This window comes from Helicoverpa zea, chromosome 17 (assembly GCF_022581195.2).
Source record: "Helicoverpa zea isolate HzStark_Cry1AcR chromosome 17, ilHelZeax1.1, whole genome shotgun sequence".
NCBI lineage: Eukaryota > Metazoa > Arthropoda > Insecta > Lepidoptera > Noctuidae > Helicoverpa > Helicoverpa zea.
The window spans coordinates 447,623-469,730 of record NC_061468.1 but is presented as its reverse complement, the minus strand read 5'-3'; the positions used below and the strand labels follow the sequence as shown (position 1 = coordinate 469,730).

The following is a 22,108-nucleotide window of genomic DNA, read 5'->3' as shown; positions in this document are numbered from 1 at the left end:
TTCACCCCAAATGGTCGTAATGACCGAGACAGAGCAACGGGCAGGGTTAAATATGTTTAATTGATATTTGCGCTTGGGGGCAATTTTAAGGCTGTTACGGCAAGGGTGTGACTGTTGCTAAATGGTAGGTTATTAGACATGAATTGGCGGTTTTAAACTAGGGGTCAATTGGTTTTCATTGATGTTTATTGTAGTGGAACCAATACCTGTGACTTTGATAATTATTGAATGCCCATGACCCTGGGAAACTATGAGGATATGTGTCAGTTGAAGTAGAAAGAGCCTCAAATATTTCGTCATCTTCTTTGGGCGGAAAAAATGATTTTAATAAATTACAGGCTATTACCGGCTCAGTCTAGCCTACCCATAAACTCTAAACTACTTACAATTATGCTAAAACCTTGACAGCAAATGTTCCCGCGTAATGAAATCCGTGAGGATCTAGAATGATGAGTCGTTTAGTCTGTCTAGCCGTCTTAATATCCACAAGTTTGGCAAGGCTGGCTGTCTGCTGCAGCCGAGTGTCTGCCTACTGATTGTGGAATAAAAAGTCTGGATTATAGCAAATACAGGGTGACTAAATTGTTTGGAAGAAATTGTTTATGCTATAGTTCGGCCATTCAGAGAATGCGTTCCTGACACGTCGCGATTGAACTGACGACGTAACTTTGCAATGGCGTTGCAGTTACGATAAAAATATTTTTGCTGGTTGTTTACCGTTTTAACAATTGAGGAGCATTAAAACAACATTATTATATCAATAATCAATGAATGTTATAATTTTGTGCCAAACTGAGTGTCAAATAACTTGGTAAACAATATTTTTCTAAATCTATACTGCGCTATTACAAGGTTATGTCAGCGGTTTATATTTTGTAGTGCTGTGCTAAAAATAACAGGCAAGTATCGTAATCTGTTCTTATACAGTTATAATATAAAATAATACGTTTTGATTTTCTTTTTAAGAATTGGAAAATAATGGACTATAAGACTTAATTATAACTTTTATGAAATATAAAAATAAAACTATGACCAAACCGCATTTTTATACTTAGATTAAAAATGGTAACCCCAAATGGCGTTATGGGCCGCCATTTTGTGACGCTAAAACAGTCGTCCGTTGTCGTTTCGTGCGCATAGACCACGTTTTTCAAGTGTTTTCGATCTGTTTTTATTTGATTACCCGGCTTTTGTTAGACCGAGATATCAGGATTGATTCTGTTATTGATAATAATATAATTATACATGTAGGCGAAGATGATGATGAAGACACCACCTCCTCAAGCAAATCGGAGTCTGATTAATATTCTGTTCGCACATTCAATTCAATGTACTTGTAACAAAGAATAAATAAAACAATTTTGTTATATGAATATTACCTTTTTTTGGTTTCCACTTAAATAACTAAAATATAAAACAAATGATTCCGCCAATTTAAAACGAAAATAATCTTAAAATAATGCGGCGGTTCATTTTGAAGGAACAGTAACGAACTCAGTGTTATGTTGTGCCCATCACTAGTCGTGACTAACTGATAGGTGTCAGGAACGCATTCTCTGAACGGCCGAAGTATAATGTCTGGTAAGGCTTGACTGGGAATGGTAATAAGATGTAATGTATGAACTCGTTTAATGGTAAAAAGTTAGTTCAGCAAGATGTGCTTAGAATTAGAGCTTCTTTCAAGACATTAAATAATTTGGGCTGGGTTTCACTTACTTTCTTGTAATTTTGGAACGTTATAGGTACTTACCTACCGTACCTATACGTAGACGTTCTTTGCTTTTCGTCGTCCAATTTTTATCAAGTGTCCGATCGCTTACTCTAATATTAACTTACCCTTCACATATAAGTAGGTAAATCTAGATTAACAAACACAGCCTGTACCAGCTTTAAGCACAATAACATCCCGGCAAAAAGTGTCGGCCATGTCTGTCTGCCAAACGCGTCGAGTCGGCGACTGTCGGCCAAAGTTTCGGCGAAGCGTTGTACACAGGCAGTTACCGAAGTTGTAGGTTTGATTCCTGTTTGCGGTTTATATTCGCTGTGTTTAGTTGCTAAACTTTTTATAGTTCCTCTTGAGCGTTGTTTAGCTCTCGAGCAGTTTGGCTGAATTGGGAATTTGTTATGATTGTTCGCCTTTTGAGCAGACAAGTTTATATTGAGTATAGACAGACCAGCCATGGATATTTCTCGACCAGTATCACTACTTATTTGTATTTGCTAATTTTAGATGGATTTAATGTTAAAGATGACCATAACCAAACTTTTAATGTAGAGTCGTCCGTTCTCTCTATACTTATGTAGTGTCTTAAACTTCAAATCCTATCAAGTCTATATCCCTTTTTATTGCGTATTGAAATCATCAATATCAGTAAACTCAAAGCACCATCCACATTCATTCACAGCGTGTACAACTCATTAAATAAATCATTCGCGGCGACATGTCACTATCTATTAATCTGAGCACATAGAAACTCTTTGCCATCTGATATCAACATTTCTTTCTTTCTTTCCCAGCCGGGAAAGTTGAAGAAACGGCCGCACCTGTGTAGACCGCTATGCTTATTGCTGGCTTATGTAGGTACTGATATTTAGCTTTGAATTGTAGTAAAATTATGCTTGTAATGAAGTAAAGCATTCTATGGATGGCCGTTTTTGGCAGTAAGGTCCTTATAAATATGGAGTGTTGTGTGTCGACGGTTTATGAAAATACTTGAATGTTGATGGATGCGGTTGTATGTTCAAGTTTCTTGTTGCCTCCCACGGTGGCACTAAGTAATATAAAGATGAAGAAAGTAATTTGCTGATCAGTTTTCCTCATTTCTTCTTAAAAATTGTACAGAGAAGAGATTTTTGCCTTTCCAAAGACCGACACATTGTTAATTTACTCAGATAATTATGTCGGACCTCAGAAAGCTGACACGAATTCTCTTTAACGACCATTTGTAGTCCCCTAGAGGTGGAAGTTATAATATTTCCATAAGAATGTAACAGTACTCAATCAGACATCAAATCTAAGTATTCTCAGATAGATGTGAGATAACTTTTTCTTAGACAATGCGGTTGGCGTCGTCACGTGCTCCGTGAATGTTCCCACATCGTCGATATTGTTGGCGCACACTTTCACTGATTGCTCCAGGGTGCCCAGCTTTAGATATTGGGAGCTAGGGACCTTGGCAATAAAATAATTACTTAGTGACAATTTTCTTGTATATAGGAATCAAAGGTCTCAGGTTTATTAGAGAAAATTCTGACATGTTATTCTGGCTTTTAGGATATTTAATCCACGTCAATGAGTTTTGGTATGGAGACGATTTGAAGTATAGCGCTCCACACGGGACTTTTGTGTGCTTTCACAAATCTACAAAAACCGTTCCTTCAATATAAGCCTCGTTTAGTAGCGATAAATTGTAAAGTGCGCCACTTTATTTGCTAATTTATATACAGTCTGATAGTTGAAGTATTATGGAAAAGGCTTTCTGCCTTTCCGCTAGTTAAGTTATTCCTGGCCGATTGCCAGACTCCGTGCGGTCGATAATAATCGTATTCCCATTGCGGAAGGGGTTGCCACAATCAAAAACTAAACGTATTCCAAATCATTTTATTTTATTCGTTTTCTCTTATTACAAATAACTTACAAAATTACGTACATCATTAATTTATTGTTACATTTCGATATATTTGTACAATATTTGTGGTTCTCGTAAAAAAACTATTCCTAATTTTATGTTAAATACACATTTTTGGAACAAATGCATGTTTATGAGCATTCTCTTTGAATCTGAGTATTATGTTAATAGGAAAGAATATTGAATTAAGATCATAATCTATCTAAGAGATAAATAATATGAATTATGTATGTGTGTGTGTGAGAAATTCTAGATAGCCTTAGGTCCTTGACTTCGGCAGACACTCAGTTTATGTATGAAATGAAAAATGACGATTAAACAATTTATTTTCATTACATTTAAAGTGGTTCCAGAGTAGTTTTAGCTTCAGATAATAAATATGAGTGATGAATATAAACGTAGATAATAGTGATGATGGATATCTAGGCATCATAGTGTTCCTATATCGACTGGTATCCTCACAATATTTACTTCGCATTGACTTTGTCAAGAGTATCGGCATTTAACAAGTTCCTTACAACTCCTAGCGCCTACATTGCTTTTATTTACACTGAACACATTCCAAAAGTATAAAATTGTAATACAAAATAACATGTTTATTTGTACTTTACAATAATCTCTTAATTCTAGCTTAGATTACACTTACAGCAAGTTAGGAGCTAAGTGGCAAAGTGGGATATGTCTTAAATTAATCATTTCATGAACAAGAATAAACTACAGAAAGCATTCGATATGTCTACGCACGTTATATATTAAAATCAGAAATAATTTAAAGCTGACGTCGTTATATCAACTTAACTTTAGGCCCCTTCACAATAATACAGAGTTTGCGCATCACTCTCATTCACAATCTAACATTATCTCGCGGCAAAACGATCCATTACAAATAAAGCCAGCAAAGGTGTTACAAATGAATGGAAAACGTCACATTTTAAACCGATTAATCCCAAATTACTCGTTCGAACATAAATTTGTCCAAACCCTTCCAGTTTAAGCCTTTTATATAGATACCGGCGACATTATGCGCGTCACAACACGATCAGCGCACGCGCACCGCACCTGGCTCCCATTATCCGCGACTTACGCTCGTGTGCAGCAGGCCTCGTGGCAAGATTTCAAAGCAGCTAAGGAAGACTTTTTGTAATCTATCTAACAATACTATGGCGTGGGGGCTACAACAATCTATCAAAAAGTCAGTCTTTTACATCGGAGGTGTGTTCACTAGGAGGGAGGAGGCACCACGAACAGCCAGGATCACGAGATGATGCAGTTCTTGTCGTGCTGCGCGTTCTTGCGTGCACGCTCACGCTTGGCGCACGCGAGCGCGTCGTTGGGCACGTACGAGATGCGCACGCCGCCGTACGCGCGCCGCGTCGGCAGCGTGTACGACTCCGCCGACGACGACGACGACGAACACGTGCTGCAGTAGCTGCTGGCGTCCTCGTCCCGCACCTTCTCTCTCCGCGGCGGTTCGTCCGGCTCGAACGCTTCATTGTCGTCTCCGCAAAACCTCACCGTCCGTCCCCCTCTCGGTTTCCTCGGCGACTTCTTGCCGTCCACTAATGTTAGTTCAGGCATCGAAGACGAGTGTCCTGGAGTGACGACTGCCTGTGCTTCCACAGGATGAGGTGGCTTCCAGTCATCAGGCGACTCGTCCTTGTGATCGTCTGACGTCAGTGTGGGCTGTATTTGATGCTCCGTCATCGACTGCTCTAGTCGTAAGTCTGCTAGCGCTCTGTCCAGGCTGAGGCAAGCGTGCGGCGGTGGGGGCGGGTGAGGAGGCGGAGACTCCCGTATTAACGACTCACTCGGCTCTGAATCTGCATCCATGTGCGGCGAGGGTTCTCTTTGCGGAGATCTAGGCGGCGACTTAGGCGATGGCATTCTTCTCGGCTTTGGTACACGCGGCGGTCTGGGTCCTGGCCCTGAGGAGTCAGACGGCGTCGGTGGCTCACCTTTGGAACAAGCAATGGAGCAGAATATCGCTCCTTTTCGCGGTAGGAATGGCCTGCCCAGCAGACTGGCGCGGCAGGTGTGGCAGGCGAAGCAGCGTTCGGTGGCGTGCCAGTGCTGGCCCTCGTGCGACATCTGGCCCTGGTCGACGCCGATGGGCTCCCCGCAGGCGTCGCAGTACTCGGCGAAGCAGGTGTCGAAGCAGGGCAGGCAGTAGGGCCGCGCCTCGCGCATGATGTACCGCTGCCCGCCCAGCTGCCGCGCGCATTCCGCGCACGCGAAGTGCTTCATGTGCCACGCGCGGCCCTCGGCCTCCGTGCACTCGTCCGCCAGGATGATCTGGTGACAAACATATACATGGTTAAAACTTTATTCGCTACTTATCTTCAAAGAAAACATCAGAGTAAGTACGTTATTTAGACCCGTAATTGAAGCTGCAGATAAGCAACTTCAATAAGAATAAAACGTGACGCAGTAGCTGCTAAGCTGTCATCTTCAAAGACAAATATTCAATTACACCATATTTTAAAACCGGTTCAATTTAATTAATTATCTGGATAAGCATGGGGTTAATTAGGCATTATTATTCATAGTGTTAGCCGGTGCTGTCGACCCCAAGAAAGTTGGTTCGCGACAATGCCATGGGAACGGCTCCCACGGCCGGCGAGTAATATTTTGTTCATGTTCATTAGTGGACTATTCACTCATTATTAATATTTCAGAAACGGTATTCTGTGTCGTGGATGCACGCCGGACGATTGTTTGTGTTCCGATGTGTTCCGTGTTTCTTCAACGCGCTGCAATTGTCCGTGAATTGGGCTATTGTTGTATTCTGATGTAACAACCAATCTATTGTTTAAAGAGACAAGCTCAGCCGACCTTTCAGAGCCTCAAGAGTGTCACTGTGACATGCCAGGAAGTCAGAATCCAGGAAATAATATTTCCATGTTTTTCTGCAAAAACCTACCTACGTCATTTTTAGCAGAGTAACAAGAATTTACATATTTTAATGATTGTGTATACAGTTCTGACGTATAACATCAGATCATAATCAAGACATCGAACTTACTTCTACAACATTTTGTACTACACATTAAAAATAAACAGCTTTTTAGTGTCTATTCATTACATTATTTACAGACTTTTAAAATGGGCCCAATTAATCGTACATTTACACCGACAAAATTAAGTAAGATATGAAAATTTACATCAGTTTTCCTAGTATAAAGTATGACTATATTATATTTGCCATGCTTAGCAACAATTAGGGTATATGTATAGCCTAATTCCCGTGCCCGTGGGACAATCGCCATGGCCTCAGGAGGCAGGTCATGGGGCTCCCACCACCACTCCCACCATGGGAGCGTGGCTATCACACTCGTTATCAGCTACCGTTTTATTGTGAAATGCTCTAACAATTAGGCCGGAACTATAGTTCTGTGTGGTTCAGGGGATTAAGTTTATATTTTTAGTTAAGCGGTAATTTTTTATTGTTTTAAAGCACGGTTTGCTGTATTTTTGAAATCCAGTTAAGTATTTGTTGTAGGTTTTTTAGTTGTGAGAGATGAAAACATGAAAATGAAAACATTTTGAATGTAAAAGTAAACTGGATTAAACGTAAGTATATATTTTTGTCATTTCGCCAACTTCGTATGATGACTTTGTTAACACTGTTTTTATAATTACACATAGAGAAGGGACACAAATGTTATGGGAACCGATAACGTGTTATGACTAGTGTTGTGCATTGTTATCGATATAACATGTGTCGACATGACTAACGTGTATCGACATCTGGCTATGATTCATCGACATCACTTAAGTAGATAGTGTTTAGAGTATGTTGTAGCTTTGTTTTTTCAGTTGATAAAAATTGTTACATCACAAGGATTTAAATAATGTTGTTGTGCACAATGTGTTTACAATTTGACCTATAATATAGAGCCTTTATATTGATCAATAAGCTTTGGTTTTCGCAAAAGAATATTTACAGCTATGCATAATGTAGGTGAATAATTATTCGTTTATCAGTTATCAAGTACTTAATCAGTCTATGAGATTTAATGAGATCGCTTAATATTATCAATGTTTCAGCTATTATTTTGATTATGCATTATTTATAAAACTTGATAAACTTAATTACTAATCAACACAAAAAATACCACCACAAGGCAGCTTATAAAAACTTAGCACCTATTTTAATATAATATTATGCAGGCAAAGTCAGGGCCAAAAGCAACGCTTATCGCCTGCAAAGTGCACATAAATTGGAGCTGATCTGCATTGCTGCACTCTTGACATTGCAGCTAAATGTATTAACTTTTAGCGTAGCACGACCTTCCTGCGCGGTGCGGTGCAACGAAATGCAGTCGTAATGTATGGTGACTTTTACAGAACTGGGTCGGTGAAATAGTTTTATTGGGTTTTGGGATTTATATTGTGGACGGAATAAGTTTGGTTAAGTTAAAGCAATGGCTATGAAATGTTTGAAGTTTCGATGGAATTTTTAAGCTTTTAATTTTTTGACATGAGAAGATTATTTAAACCTTTTTTTAAGTCGATTCTATGACTAGGTAGATTTAATGTATAAATGAACAATTCTGAGGCACCTTTATGAACATGCTGACATTTGTTTGGCAAGACATTTTCTTTGAAGAATATCTTTATCAAGAATTCTAATTATACTTGTCATGCGATGCAGCAAATTTAACTAATCTAGCTGACAATAAAGCGATGCTCACACCACGACAGTGTCACCTCCGTCCGGCTACCTCAGACAGTCGCAGTGGGTCGCGTGACGCCGCTGTATAAACCAGTGCACCCGCGGGTTCAACCCATCGTTACTCACCAGGCTATCTACATCTCAACTCACATACCAGACCCCATACACTTAGATCAAGCCATAACTGATTAAATACCCAACATGCAAACCCATTACTCAATGGTATTTATGTAAATCATAACACAAATAGATCCCTCAAATGACCAGGTACAAAACAAAAGAATTTGAAATTTTCACCATTTTGCTCAAGCATACGTGACGAACAATCATTCTAGTGCTTCTAAAAAAAAATAAGGAATATATTTTTTCTTTTTTATGTTTGACGTTAAAAATCACGCTTCTCAACCCAAAAATGTTATCAAATAGAAAAATAGTCATGGTACTTTTTATATCAAAATATCACGATTATTTTGGGGAGTAAAATAAATAAAAGTTTTAACTGATTCCGATAAGGGCACACGCAGGCATTTTAATAAGTAAATTATAGTAGTCAGCGCGGCTAAGCAACACGACCAATATTAATCGTTGGAAATTATTCCTAGATTATAATTATCTTAGTGTTTGATCAGCGAATAATTATGAGGTTTTCTCCATGGGGTGATGTCGGAGGGCATTAATCATTGCCGTTTCATGGGGTTTATTGCCATGGTATTTAGAGCTCATTAACAACAAGCGTTGAGTTGGTTCACCCATGAAATGTCAAGTAATTAAATAAGCTTGAAACATTTAAAATTACAAAAAAAAACCTCTTTTAGACCGACTTGGTTCTTCAGCTTAAAATTATTTTTTTTCTGCTTTAAATTATATTGTTGGAATTTTCCTATAATCATATTACGATCTTCTAATCAGTTTGACGAGGCAATCTGCTTTGGACCCGGTGTGCATTAATTACGGCGCGCATAATTTGCGCTAATTACTGGCAAGAGCTATGAAGACATCAGCTCTCCCATGGCCTTCCGACGACAGTTATTATCGAACATGCAACCATTTGCTTTTTACTTTGATGATTTTATATTTTTGTGGTTTATGATTTATTATTTTTCATAGTCCAGCAGTGGACTGCGATAGGCTGATGATGATGATGATGATAGATGTTTTGAAAAATCCCATGATTATTTTAACTTTTAATTGAGCCATTATTCCACAGTCAAAAGGCAGGGTGTGAATGTGAGATCTATATTATAGAAAAGTGTTGTTCTTGCTAAGTTAACTTTGATATTGTGTAAGTAATTATGTTTTCAATAAAGTCTAGTAGGTACTTATTAACTATTAGTAAATGCTTCTTATCTAAAAAATAATTCCCTAGCCTCGCGTCTCCATGACAACCAATTGGTCAAAAAGTCGGAACGCCAACAGAAACGACCTACTTACACTCAATAACTGAAAGGGCTACTTCAGTTATCAGGGGCTTAAAGCCGTGTTTATCGGCGGAAGATCGAGAGATTTGGCCGTTTGCCCCTAATGTTTCCCCTGGCGTTTCCCCTCGACCTAGATTTGATATCGCGTGGTGCGTCTGGGAGGCCCTATGTGCCGTAGTCCGGAGAGCGTTGGTTTGACCAAGTATTCGTAAGGGCTACTTATGGTATAATACCTTCTTAGTCTATCTAGGAATTTATCTAGGATAGAAGCTACCTTATTTCTGAAAAACACTCTGGTTGATTTTCTCAACTTTGAAAAGCAAAAGCTGCGACCAGAGCTAGAAGAAAAAACTGGCGGCTACATTTCAGTTGTTTTTTTTTCTGGCAGCAGCATACCTTAATTGTCATTTTCAAAAAGATAATGTTAGTGGTAGGTCTCTGAAGTAATTACATAATGTCATATTTAAAAGTCAAACCTCAAATAGTTTTAATATTGCGAATATAATATTTCTAAAAAGATTAATTGACCGTGTCACCCCAAAAGGTCATTGCTCCCTTCAGCTGACGAAGTTTCGAGGGCGACCGAATACCAAGTCGTTTGTGTTCGACAGTAGATTATATACGTGCCGCCTCGTTTGTTATCTTCATCTAGAAATTACAGGATTGCCTGCGGTGGTCTGTGAAGTTGTGGGGGGTATATCTGGCCATGTGCAAAAGGGATCCTAACTAACAGATATGTAATGAAAGCAGAGGATTTTTTTACTGGATATATCTGACATGGCTAGATGTTGGATTATGCAAAGTCAAAGGAAAACAAAGTGTAGGTGACGTGTCTGTTGCCAGAGAATTTCTGATATAATATTTAAATGTGCGCATAATTTTTAGCGGACAATGTATTACAACCATATGGCTGATCAGCATAAATTCCGCCACGGAGGCGTCCGCTTGTGTAATGTCTGAATAATAGGGGGATGCACCCCCCACCCCCCGATGCTATCTACTTCCGGTCCGTTGGGCGGATATTGCCAACTGCACGCGCAATTGCGTCACCGGCGCCCGCGCAGCCCCGCGATTTTATGATAATGTTGCAGGTTGAGGTAATGGCCGTTTTGTACTAAATTAAAGATAACAACATCGTGCAATCGGTTTGGCATATTAATTGTCCCTGATAATGTAATTGTTGTGATTTGTTCGTTTTATCAGTTTTGGTTAATTTAATTTAGTAGTGTATTAATTGCGGCTCTGAAACAGTCAATAGCCATACATAAGCTCTTGGTTTAGATGCTGTTGATGCTATAGCAGGCATCTTTCATTACATACCGTTCAGCTCCAATTCACTACACTCATCCAATCCCTTTTGAAAAAAAAATAACAAAAATCCTTCACTCACCTCATCACAGGCGGAACACCGTGGCTTCAAGGTCTCAGCGTGATGCCTCCCGCAGTACAGCCGTCCATCCTTCCAGAAGTACACCAGGTCCACCAGCAGCTCCTGGCAGGAGGAGCACACGAAGCAGGCGGGGTGCCACCGCGCGGACGGTCCGGCGCGTGCCGCGGACACGCACATGTCGCCTGCTGACATCGACTCCTCGCACTGGGGGGAGGAAATAAAACAAATTAATAACGATATTTAAGGGAATATAGTTCTTAGTGTTATATCAGGCATAATGTAAGGTATTAAGCGCATATTTCAAAGGATAAGGGTTTGTTCGTGGGCTGTGGTGTGTTTCACTTATAGGAGAGGATCCCGCCCTTAAAAAAGGTTTTGGGCACATCCATCCGTTATAGATGAACATACGATCACATTCTTAAGTTCAGGTCCATGAGGGAAGTACATAAAGGAGTATATAGGGTATCGCTCTAAATAAGAATCAAATGGAATGCGGTTATGGACATCGACACTTTAATTATAATCTTTAGAAAACAATTCATACATTAACTAATTAAATATTTTTTAAATACATTTCACGTATTATTGGGATGTTTTCTATTAATCAGGCAAGGTATTGATCGAGTCTACCGTATCTCTGTCCGAAATTATTAATATAAATGTCTATTGTGTTCCGGATGAACGTTACTAGAGGATATTAAAATATTCGTCATTCTCTGCAAGTACGCAAATTGGCGATTGAGACATCCTGAATAAAGAATATTATAAACTACAGTTCCTAAAGTTCTTAGAATAATTTGTAAGAGCAGCTCACTACAGTATCTATTTAGGCAGCTATGACTAACAAAATATCTACTGTTACAATATCGGCACGCGCTAACCGATTGCCTCTGCATACTAATTCGCGAAGATTAGAAAACGGCCTAACTTCCGACCACTTAATGTATTCCACTTATAATGATTGGCCATAAGCGGCGACCTTGTGGCCACCTCGACCAGAAGGACGACCATTGTTCTACGTATGGAAAGACCAACGGCCATGCTTATAAGGACCAAAATATTCCAAAATTGATCCCAAATTGTGTCATAAATTATCCTTGTTTGATGCAACTGTAGCAGATTGTCAGGCCGGTAAGACATGTTAGGGTTCGCTTTATGTAAAGTCCTTTGCATGAACCTTTAAAGCAGACTCAAAAGGAACGATATATTTTTAGGTGCTTTAATTATTATCAGTGTGAAAACTCTTGAACTATGTAAGTAATCTGTGACCATATTTGACTTCACATAGTCTATGTTTATCTTCATCTTGCGTCAATAGTTTTTGTGCAACACTTACACAGTCACGCGTCATTTATAGCTAGCCTATCATAATGAATGAACCTCTCATGTAGGAAGTGCTCGGGTTGTTCCTAAAATGGCGCTGGCAACAATAGTAGCCGGTCAAGTCATCGGCGCGGCATCCCTTGTGTTCGCGTTTAGCTGCGCCTGAGCAGAGCACTGATTCACGCGTGTGGCTTGCTAGAGTAAGTAAAGGTGATGCTGGTTTTATGTTTTGCCTTCTTTGGGTATGGAAATGTACTCAGTCTAGCTGTGTTATGATCATGATAAATGATATGCTGTTATTAATTTTACCAAACCCTAACTCTGTATATATGTCAATAGCTATTGAACTTTGAGGTGAAATTTTCGAAATCATCTTCGCTGCTGCTTCGCCGTTTGTGGTCAATCAAGGAATCATTTATGTACAAAAAATGTACTTAAATGTACTCACAAAGCTCAAACCTGATTAAAAATCGTTGAGTTGATAGTCCTAAATAAAACGAACGTTAACAGAATTATTCATGTAAGTCTAAATGAATACGACCGCAAAAACTTCATTGGCAGTTACTTCTAATAAATTCTCATCGTTAAACAAAGAACCCTTTGCTACATTCCCCATTGTACCTTGAAGGGCACAAATTCGCGTTGAGGTACGCTCTGATAGGGACCTAGGCACGTACGAGGGATCTTCGGGGAACGAGCATATAATGTCATTATGCTGGTCCACCGGCGCCCTTTGTGTTCGGCTCTTCAGACGGTTTATTGGACCTCTATTTGGAAACTGCGGTATTAGTAAAAGATGTGGCCGGTACTTACGAATTGAAGTCAAATATGTGATATTTCTTAAAAAATCTTAATTTTTAACCGACTTCCCACTTCCCAAAAAGGACCTTAGTATTTCCTCAATTCAGTTGTTTGTACATTTTTTTTTTATATTTGAAGCAAAAGCTCAAGTCATATTTAGGTTTTTAAAGTACCATACATAAGGAGACATGAAGTTCAACGCTTCATATAGCTAGGGTATAGCGTTCATTGAGGAGCGATGGCTACATTTCGTAAGGAATGTGTTGCCTCGGATTCAAGGCACGATTACTATAGAGTACTGGCGTGCTATGCCCGGGCGATGCGTCTGCGCAGCCAGACGCTCTCGCGCATGACTCACTATTCCGCCACGCTGGTACTGCGCAAGTCATAAGTGATAGCGGATAGTTAAAGCATTTGTTTAATAAAACAATTAAAAATTATAAGAGTTAAGTATGAGCAACATAAATGGAAGCTTCTAAAGGTAAATGGTTTAACTGTGACGATAATTACATCGGTTGATAATGTGTAAATATCTGGAACAGTGACCTAGATAGGTACATAATGAGTCTCTACTCATTAATTTGCGGTGTCCTAGGTAGTCCTAAGTTTGTCATGACTACAGTCAAATAAAATAGGACTTTTGTACTCATTTAATTGGGATAATCGTAAATGACAACAACCGAAAGCTGGTAGAACTGTTCTCTTCTGAACATGTTAGATACTTGACAGACAGTTTATTGAAAATGAAAGTTTGATCACAACTTTTGGATTTTTGAGTACCTTTTCCGCTTAATGTCGTTTTTCTTATGATAGTTTACAATTTTCTCTATTGGACAACGAATTGCAAGGGTCAAACTAAGAGGCAATTTTCTCCTTTTTGGGATAGCCCTGGGTTTAAAAGATAACCACTATAGTGAGACCTGGCGTCTCCAGTATATTGCAACGTTTCAGGGCTTTACTTAATTAGCTGAGGTCCTCACACAAGTAAACTGTGATCCCACGCAGTTTGACCCAATTCTCGTTTGCTGAACCTATATGAACGTCTCGAGTAATTTGTTGGTGAAAGTACTGATTATGTGAAATCTGTATGGTTCGTCGTGTTGACAACCACTATTGTATAGGATTGTTATGTATGATCAAGTTATGGCCTGAGAGATCAATAAACCGAGTTAGAGAATAGATGGAGTTGAAATTACTACTGCATCACACATTCATCCTTCAGAATTGTGCTCAGAAGGATGCAAATTGCCTATACTTTGTGCAACTTACACTAAAGATAAATATTCTTTCTTCATAACAGTACGTAGCCTCGACAATTTCATGCATTGCAGTGGCAGTGAGGTAAACTTGCCTACTTGACCTTTAGCTTATCGTCGGCCCAAACGCCCGCAATGTGGCGAAATTCCTCGGAACAACCTTGCACTCCACGATTGATTTATTATACCTATTTCTACCGCAATCAATCACCTTCTATGAATTGATATCAACATGTGCTTTGGCTCACGGGAATTCTATTTGTGCTATTTTTGTTTGAAGGTTTTGATGTCACAGTTGACGCTTTCCTATTAAGTTTTTCAATCATCATGACATCAGTTAGCTCAAGTCATTAGCCTGCTCTCAAAAAATTATGTGCATAATCATATCAGTCGTAAGTAATCAAAGTCCGCATAACAATCAGGTCCTGTTGAACTCCAGCACTCGCTCCCCATTCATAGCAGCCGATCAAACGCATCGTATGTGCCATGAGTAATACTTTGACTTTCACTGCTACGTGACAGACGGACGGACGGTCAGCTGAGCGGAAACGGAGGTGACGTCACCAGCAACCATTGTTCACCTACGATTCTTGGAGCTTACAGCAACCGGTGGTGATGAGGCCGGCAGTGATTTAGATGTCGGCCTGAGGAAATTGCGACTTCCCTGGGTAGTCACCAGTCATCTTAGTGTGAATGCTAAGCGGGGCGAGTGTTTGTTGGCTATTTATCTAATGATGCAGTCTGCACGCGTGCTGCGCCGCGGCCCGCATATTAGTAGTGCTACACCGCAATGCAGGCTGAGATTTAATTGATATGTAAGCGAGAACTGCGGTTTATCGGCTTCCGCATCTGTTTTCGACTTGGATTGAGCTTTCATAACTATTTCAGCAATAAAAATATAATCACACACTGGCTAATAATTTGGAATCTCCGAAAACAAATAAATACGGGAGGACCACACAAATGATATGAAAAACGGCCAATCATCATCAAAAAAGTCATCACGGGTGTAATAGACCCCCGTCGGGAACAAATCGGCGCTAATTTGTTAAAAAACACAAGCGGCGTGGACCAAATCAAACAGAGGTCCGAAAGACCCGCCCCGTCCACCAACAGAAACGATTTGGACTTGAAAAGACGCCGACGTAGATCACTCCTAATTATGAATATGAATTTTGTGCTCGAAGTGCTCTTTCACCCGAAAAGCAACCTTATTTTCTCTAGCGTTAAGAAGATCTACATTTTCAGCTGCCACAAAATTAAAGTTTTTGGGCCGCTAGCAAAAACTTGGGCTAATTTTCGGCAAGCTAATTACAACATGCGATGTACTGACGATTTGTAAAATATATTGCAAATATTGGTGTTGGCTGACGGACCACCTACTATGATGTTAATAGGCGGCGAAAAAACTGATGATCTGCTTCGGATACTTTGTTTTTAGATATATTGGAAGATATCAGTCGAAATAACGTGTTTGTATAATGGTTTTATAATTTTAAGGGTGTAGAAAGATTAAGTGGCAAAAGATTCGCGGCGGTACCTTTGAGAGATAATTTTGACAGCAATCATCTTCTATCATTTAGTAAACTCGCCATTTCGGATCAAGGATTGATTCAGACTAACGGATTGTGACAACCGATTATGAACAAGACATTAAATATAATACTGTTCTTATTTTTATTGCAGCAATCGGATCTGTTAATAGAGCGTCACTAATTGTTGTAGTTCTTAGTAATCACAGAGACAGAATACATTGTGAAATTATTTTAACAATTTATTGTATGAAGAGGATTGATTTATATATTCATTCCGTTTTGGATTATTTGTGGTTTGTGTTTGATTGGAAAGTTATTAAAATTGCTGATTGGAAAGTAACATTTTGCGAATTGCAACTTGTTCCTGATTTCAAACGTTAATTGACATAAGAGCTTGTATTAATAGTCTCTTTCGACTATACCTTCACAGAATGAAGCTTCATTTACCTACTTACATCTCCTCCCACGAAATCCCATCTTCCCAAATCCCAGTGCCTACAATTCCCACAGTAGTGTACGTCACGCGTAAGGCCCTACACTTGTCTTATTTTTTAATTTTCTTTTTTTAACCGAAGATACCTGCAGCGTGCCCCCGGACAGTTAAACGCTTTGACGGCGTAACAAACTAAAGCCGCTGCATCGATTGCTTTCAATACATCGCTGCTTTTGTTGCACTCTTTAGTTGGAACATTGCTTGTTGTGCTAGCAATGGTTGTGGTACAAAGGCGTAGTTTAGTATAGTTTTTTAAGGAAATGCGTGGTGGTCGCGTAATATCGGGCGGATCGAACCGAGATCACGTATACTCGCGTTCCGGGAAAGCGTTAGCGAAACGATACTATTGTTCGACAAACAAATTGACAAACAATGCGCTGCCATGTTGTTTAGATTCATGTACGGAGACGTTTACACCCTTGTGAAGTCAGCAGAAGAGAGGGAAGGACTTTTATATATGTGGCCCAATATTTATACACATTGAACTAGAACGGTAAGTTCTGATCATAGTGGTTTATGAAATATGGCGAAAGTTGGATTAGTCATCCTCATCCTCCGAGCCTTTTTCCCAATCATGTTGGGGTCGGCTTCCAGTCTAATCGGATTCAGCTGAGTACCAGTGCTTTACAAGAAGCGACTGCCTATCTGACCTCCTCAACCAAGTTACCCGGGCAACCCGATACCCCTTGGTTAGACTGGTGTCAGACTTACTGGCTTCTGACTACCCGTAACGACTGCCAAGGATGTTCAATGACAGCCGAGACCTACAGTTTAACGTGGCATCCGAAACACAGTCCGTGGTGTCTAAGATGTACTTAGAAAGTTGGATTAGTGCAGTAGATTACTCAAAGTTAAGCTGCCTTAAATGCTTATTAAAAGAAAAGAAATAACAAGTCTTAAGGAAACACTATCAAGTATTCGGCAACTAACATTAAAGTCTGAATTCGCTACAGACGGTACGTCATGCAGTATTATAAAATAAAGTTAGTAAATGTATTTTCACGCCATAAAGCATGGGGTCAGTAGAACACCAAGTTACCGTCAAATTGAGCAATTTCAAGTCTCGTGCACGCATAACGTTATTTAAGTGTTCGTGTACCAAAGACGAAGCAAGGGAGACTGCAAGATTGTTTCTATAGTAAGGCAGTGTGACTTACGGATTAATTTAAAATATTTCTCCAAACCAGCAGCAGGAGATTAGGATGGTAGGTATACCTACTTATCAATTTAATTCTTGTGATCATCAAAAGTATGATTTGGTACATTACAGAAACCAACGCCCCCTTTACAATATTAGTGTAGATAAAGAGGCATCACTTAATAGATTGTTTTCGTAACACAGTTGAGTGTTTGTGTGTGTAGTAGTATGGGCGAGTTTCTGAGAGGTTTGCTCTCACTTTGTTTGTGGTATCGTCCATTCTTGGTCCTTGTAGACACGTCTCCCAGGTTTTGAGACTCCTTGTACGCCATTGAGGCTACGTTGAGTTTAAATATCGTTGTTTGGTTTAGTATGGTTCAAATTCGAAGGTGTTTTCATAGACAGCAATCAGTGAACCTATCAAATATCAACAACAAAAACAGCTAATCCCCCAGCATCATCACCTCTCATCATCAAAAATCAACTCCATCACCGAAATCAAGAGCCCATCATGAAAGCCATTTCTGTCATCGTAAAACAGACATCACAATCCAGTCTCTAGTAAAAAATGGATGGTCGGCGCGGGCGGTCCGAGGCGCGTGTGAGAATCGCCTCGGCCGTGAAATCGTCACTACGTCGACCTCACTAAAAACTAAAAAACTGTCGAAATCCACAGGTTTAGAGGACGCGGGACGGGGACGGGCCGACCGGTTTAGGTCTTGAGCTTTTGAGGCACCGGTAATTAGGTTGTGTGTTGGAATAGATCTAGAAGTACAAGGCTTGGTTCTGCTTTCATGGCTTAAGCCTAGTCTAAGAAAACCAGATACATGACGTCTTAAAAAGGAAGAAATTCTTGAAGAGTAACAATTGAACTATGAGTATGAACTGAGTACAAGTGCACTTGAATACTCTATTTATTTTATTAACTTTTCTGGTGCCACAACTTTATGTTCGTTTAAATCCATTACGGTACACAGCGATCTTGTTACGGTTTAACTTCGTCACTCATAGCTGTTGTTTCTTTATTATTTTCAATACATTTCTTTGAATTTCTCTTCACATCTTATTAGACAAGCTATTTAAATTACAGCGACACGGCCACGATACGATTCAAAGATTATTTAACTGCAGAAAAGAAAACAAAACGAAATTGTTGTTTTATCAGCTAAAACTTCAGTTTATTCGTAATAAAAATATCAATAAAACACAATTAGAAGATAATTTTCTAATTATCAAGAAACAGAGATGGGCAATAATTATTTTTATCTGCAGCAGTCGGTGTAACTGATAGCCCGGGGTAGATTTACGTCCCAACACCAAATGGATCACTTCTATCTTCGACAACTTTATATTCTTTTAACTTTTTTGTTTCTTTATCTTTTTTTTCACGCTAAACAATGCGTCGGTAAACGATAATTAAAAGTGGAGGCCATAGCGCCTTTCCTAAGTTTTTTTTTCTTTTTTTGGGCTGTGGCTGTGGAATCTAATCCAATTGACTTTACGGACTGACTAATTGATTGGTTTGGTGTTTATTTTTGTTATCTGTGGGGAAGATAGTGTTGATTTATTTTGAATCTTTTGCTTCGGGGAAACTGTGCGTGGTCCACTACTTTAGAAAAATGAGTTCAAAAAGTTTTGCTTTTTTATTATTAGCAAAAGAGTTAGGGTTCTAAGTAGCAATAAAAGTTATATATTTATAAAACTAATAAAAGTGTCGTACTCCTACGAGCATAAGACTTGGGCAAATAATGATTGAAATAGCAATGGAACGTCGAGTAAGCGAACGAAACGAAACTCAATTAACGAACTCGAAAGTTTTGCATTCCACACATGAGTAAGGCTTAGGTCGGGTAAAAAGTGTATTAACAGAATCATTTTGCCATATTGCTCAATTAGTAGATATCCAATTAACAAAATATATGATTTGTAGCAAGAAATGATAAATAAACTCTCCATGCCAGTAAACATGCCGATGCGTTGGTGACTAGAGTCACGTATTCAAACCAGAGCAAAATTATTAACACACATTTCAAGTGAGGATCAAAATGCTTTTTCTGCATTCCACCTTATAACTTAGGTTCCTAAAATCTCAGAGGTGCTCAGACTCTCAGGAATGTCGAAATTAAGCCAGCCCGCTTTTTTGAAGTGGAATTTTTGTATTGCATCTTCAACATCGGTATTCTAATTCACAGTGGGCGTGGTCACACCGAACCCTATTTAAATTATATTGAAATAAATGGTTTTTGTCGGCAGCCATGTTGAGAATATGTTCCATTTCAATCGGGACCTGGTCCTCAGGGTATGCGGGGCATGTGACCTTGTTGAGGTCTCAAAGGAATTTTAATTGTTTTTCGATGTGAATTTCGAAGGTGGGAATTTGAATTAATTGGCCTGATAACATTTTGATATTTATTATGCATTCCGTAAATCGAACTGCCTTGTGACTAAAGAAGTATTATACCTTTCTTTTTTGAACTAAATAAACATAATCACCAGATTTAACATTATAAATTAAGCATAAAGCTAATTCAGATGAATGAGATGGAAAATAAAACGAGTGCCTTCAAATACTGGCGCCAGAGAGGGACAACAACATGTCATTGTATTTATATAATGGTTTGTCTACAAGCGTGTACGATTGTGCTTCAGTCCCGAGTGTTTTTTTATTTGATGTTATTATTCATAGGTAAGCATTATTGTGTCGCGGCAGAGATTCTCGCACCGGCTGCTTAGGAATTAGGGTTCTTTGGATGGCGGTTGAATTAACTAGATGCTCTCACGTTAGGGCCAATTAAGGCACGAATGATGTAGGGTTTTGGAAAATTTTGAATCCGGAATTCCTATCCAATCTGTATATACCGATAGATGAAGGCAAATATGTTGCTGAAAGGTCAACTGCTACAAGTGTTAGTTAAAATAAATTAATAAACAGTGCTTAAGCGAGATATAAAACTCAGACATCCACATTAAATCATAGAATTTGAAAGTAACCACATTGAACAGAATCTATCAATAAACCGTCGCGGGTACAGATCCCTTCTCAGTAAAATCGGAATCACAAAGATTTTTTGTTCGCACCACGATTTTATGTGAGGAATGTGAAGTTTCGGAGATTATGCTCGTCGGCGGAACAAAGTCGACGAACAGAGGTACACTATTGTTGGCTCGTCACCATCAATGTGGAACATTCCGCCACAAGCTTCGAAACTTTGTCAATATTTAGGCGGTGTATTGATAAAGAGAGCTAACAAAATATTTTTATGTTTTCCAAACTTTAGCATATAAAAAGCAGATACAATTGATTTTGCTGTCAGTTAAAGGGCAGATGTTAGGACTCTAGTATCCATTGCATCTAAGGCAGTAAAAACCGCGTCTGAAAACTAAAGCAAAATTAGGTTACAAGCGAAAGAAACACCACCTTTCAACATATCGCCATTTATGACACAAGCAAACACAACTCCTTTATTTTGCTGAAGTAATTCTTTATCTATCCGTACACATTGTTCGTCGCCGTGGGAACTGCGGCCCGTTATTGCTATCTTATCGGCGATAGCTCTGTATGGCCGGCTGTGTTGTTCCAGGGCCCACTAGATGGCTTAATTGGTCAACCATGCAGGTTGACCATTTTTATGACTCAATTTTGGATGCAACTCGTTAAAATTTTTTGAATGTTTGGTAGCTCTTCTTCTTTCTTTGAATTTAATGGCTTGTGTTATTTATTGTTTTGTTAGTTCTAACTGGAATTGTACATTTATTTACATTGTACTTAATAAATATTGAAATATTCGAATCACAATTTGTAAATATCTTATAGAATGTTAATATCAGGTATTTTCTAGGTCAGATTTTTGTAAGAATCCTACAAGACAAATAGTTTCTAATGAAAATGAAATTACTTATTTGAATACATGAGTTAATTTACAATCATCTCACTTTGTATTCATCCCCATAGAGACGGCGCAGCAGGCTGCGACCTTCACCTTGCTAGCTATACAGTCGTCTAGACTGAACGATTTCCTACCAAAAGCTTTCGACAAAGTCACGAACCTACTTCACAGCTACTACATCGCAGTTTTTGTTCGGGATCTCTATGCTTCCGACGGACGGCAAAACTCTTTGTATAGGAAACAAATAATAAAATTCTTGTAGTCAAGGAAGTGTTTTTTTCCAAGGGTTACCAGTAAGGAGTACTCCAGGGTGGGCTATTAAGCCCGTCGCGCTAAGGTGACCCCTCCGAAGGACGCTCTTTATGATTTGATTTGTTTATTCTGCGGTGTTCGCAGAAAATTGGGCAATTCAATAAACACAATTGGAATTAAGTGTAGGGGATTTGTTTAAGTTTTAGGTACTAAAGATATGCCCTTAATTCGATAAAGGGTGAATAGTATTGCTCTGTGGTTTTTCCGTTTCGTTTATTTAGCATGGAGAGTGACGTAATATAAAAGCGTAT

At 39.1% G+C, this 22,108-nt stretch overlaps 1 protein-coding gene across 6 annotated transcripts in view; it reads right to left on the bottom strand.

Moving 5' to 3' along the window:
- Positions 1–3,587: 3,587 nt before the first annotated feature.
- Positions 3,588–22,108, bottom strand: part of LOC124637988 (protein prickle-like) — a 124,561-nt gene continuing 106,040 nt past the window's right edge. For all 6 annotated transcript variants that reach the window (XM_047174749.1, XM_047174750.1, XM_047174752.1 and 3 more), the window contains exons 6-7: positions 11,113–11,316; positions 3,588–5,921 (exon numbers count right to left, since the gene is read on the bottom strand). In XM_047174749.1, the coding sequence (XP_047030705.1) occupies positions 4,884–5,921; positions 11,113–11,316 (1,242 nt within the window). In that variant the 3' untranslated portion in view covers positions 3,588–4,883. The remainder of the gene's footprint in view (positions 5,922–11,112; positions 11,317–22,108) is intronic.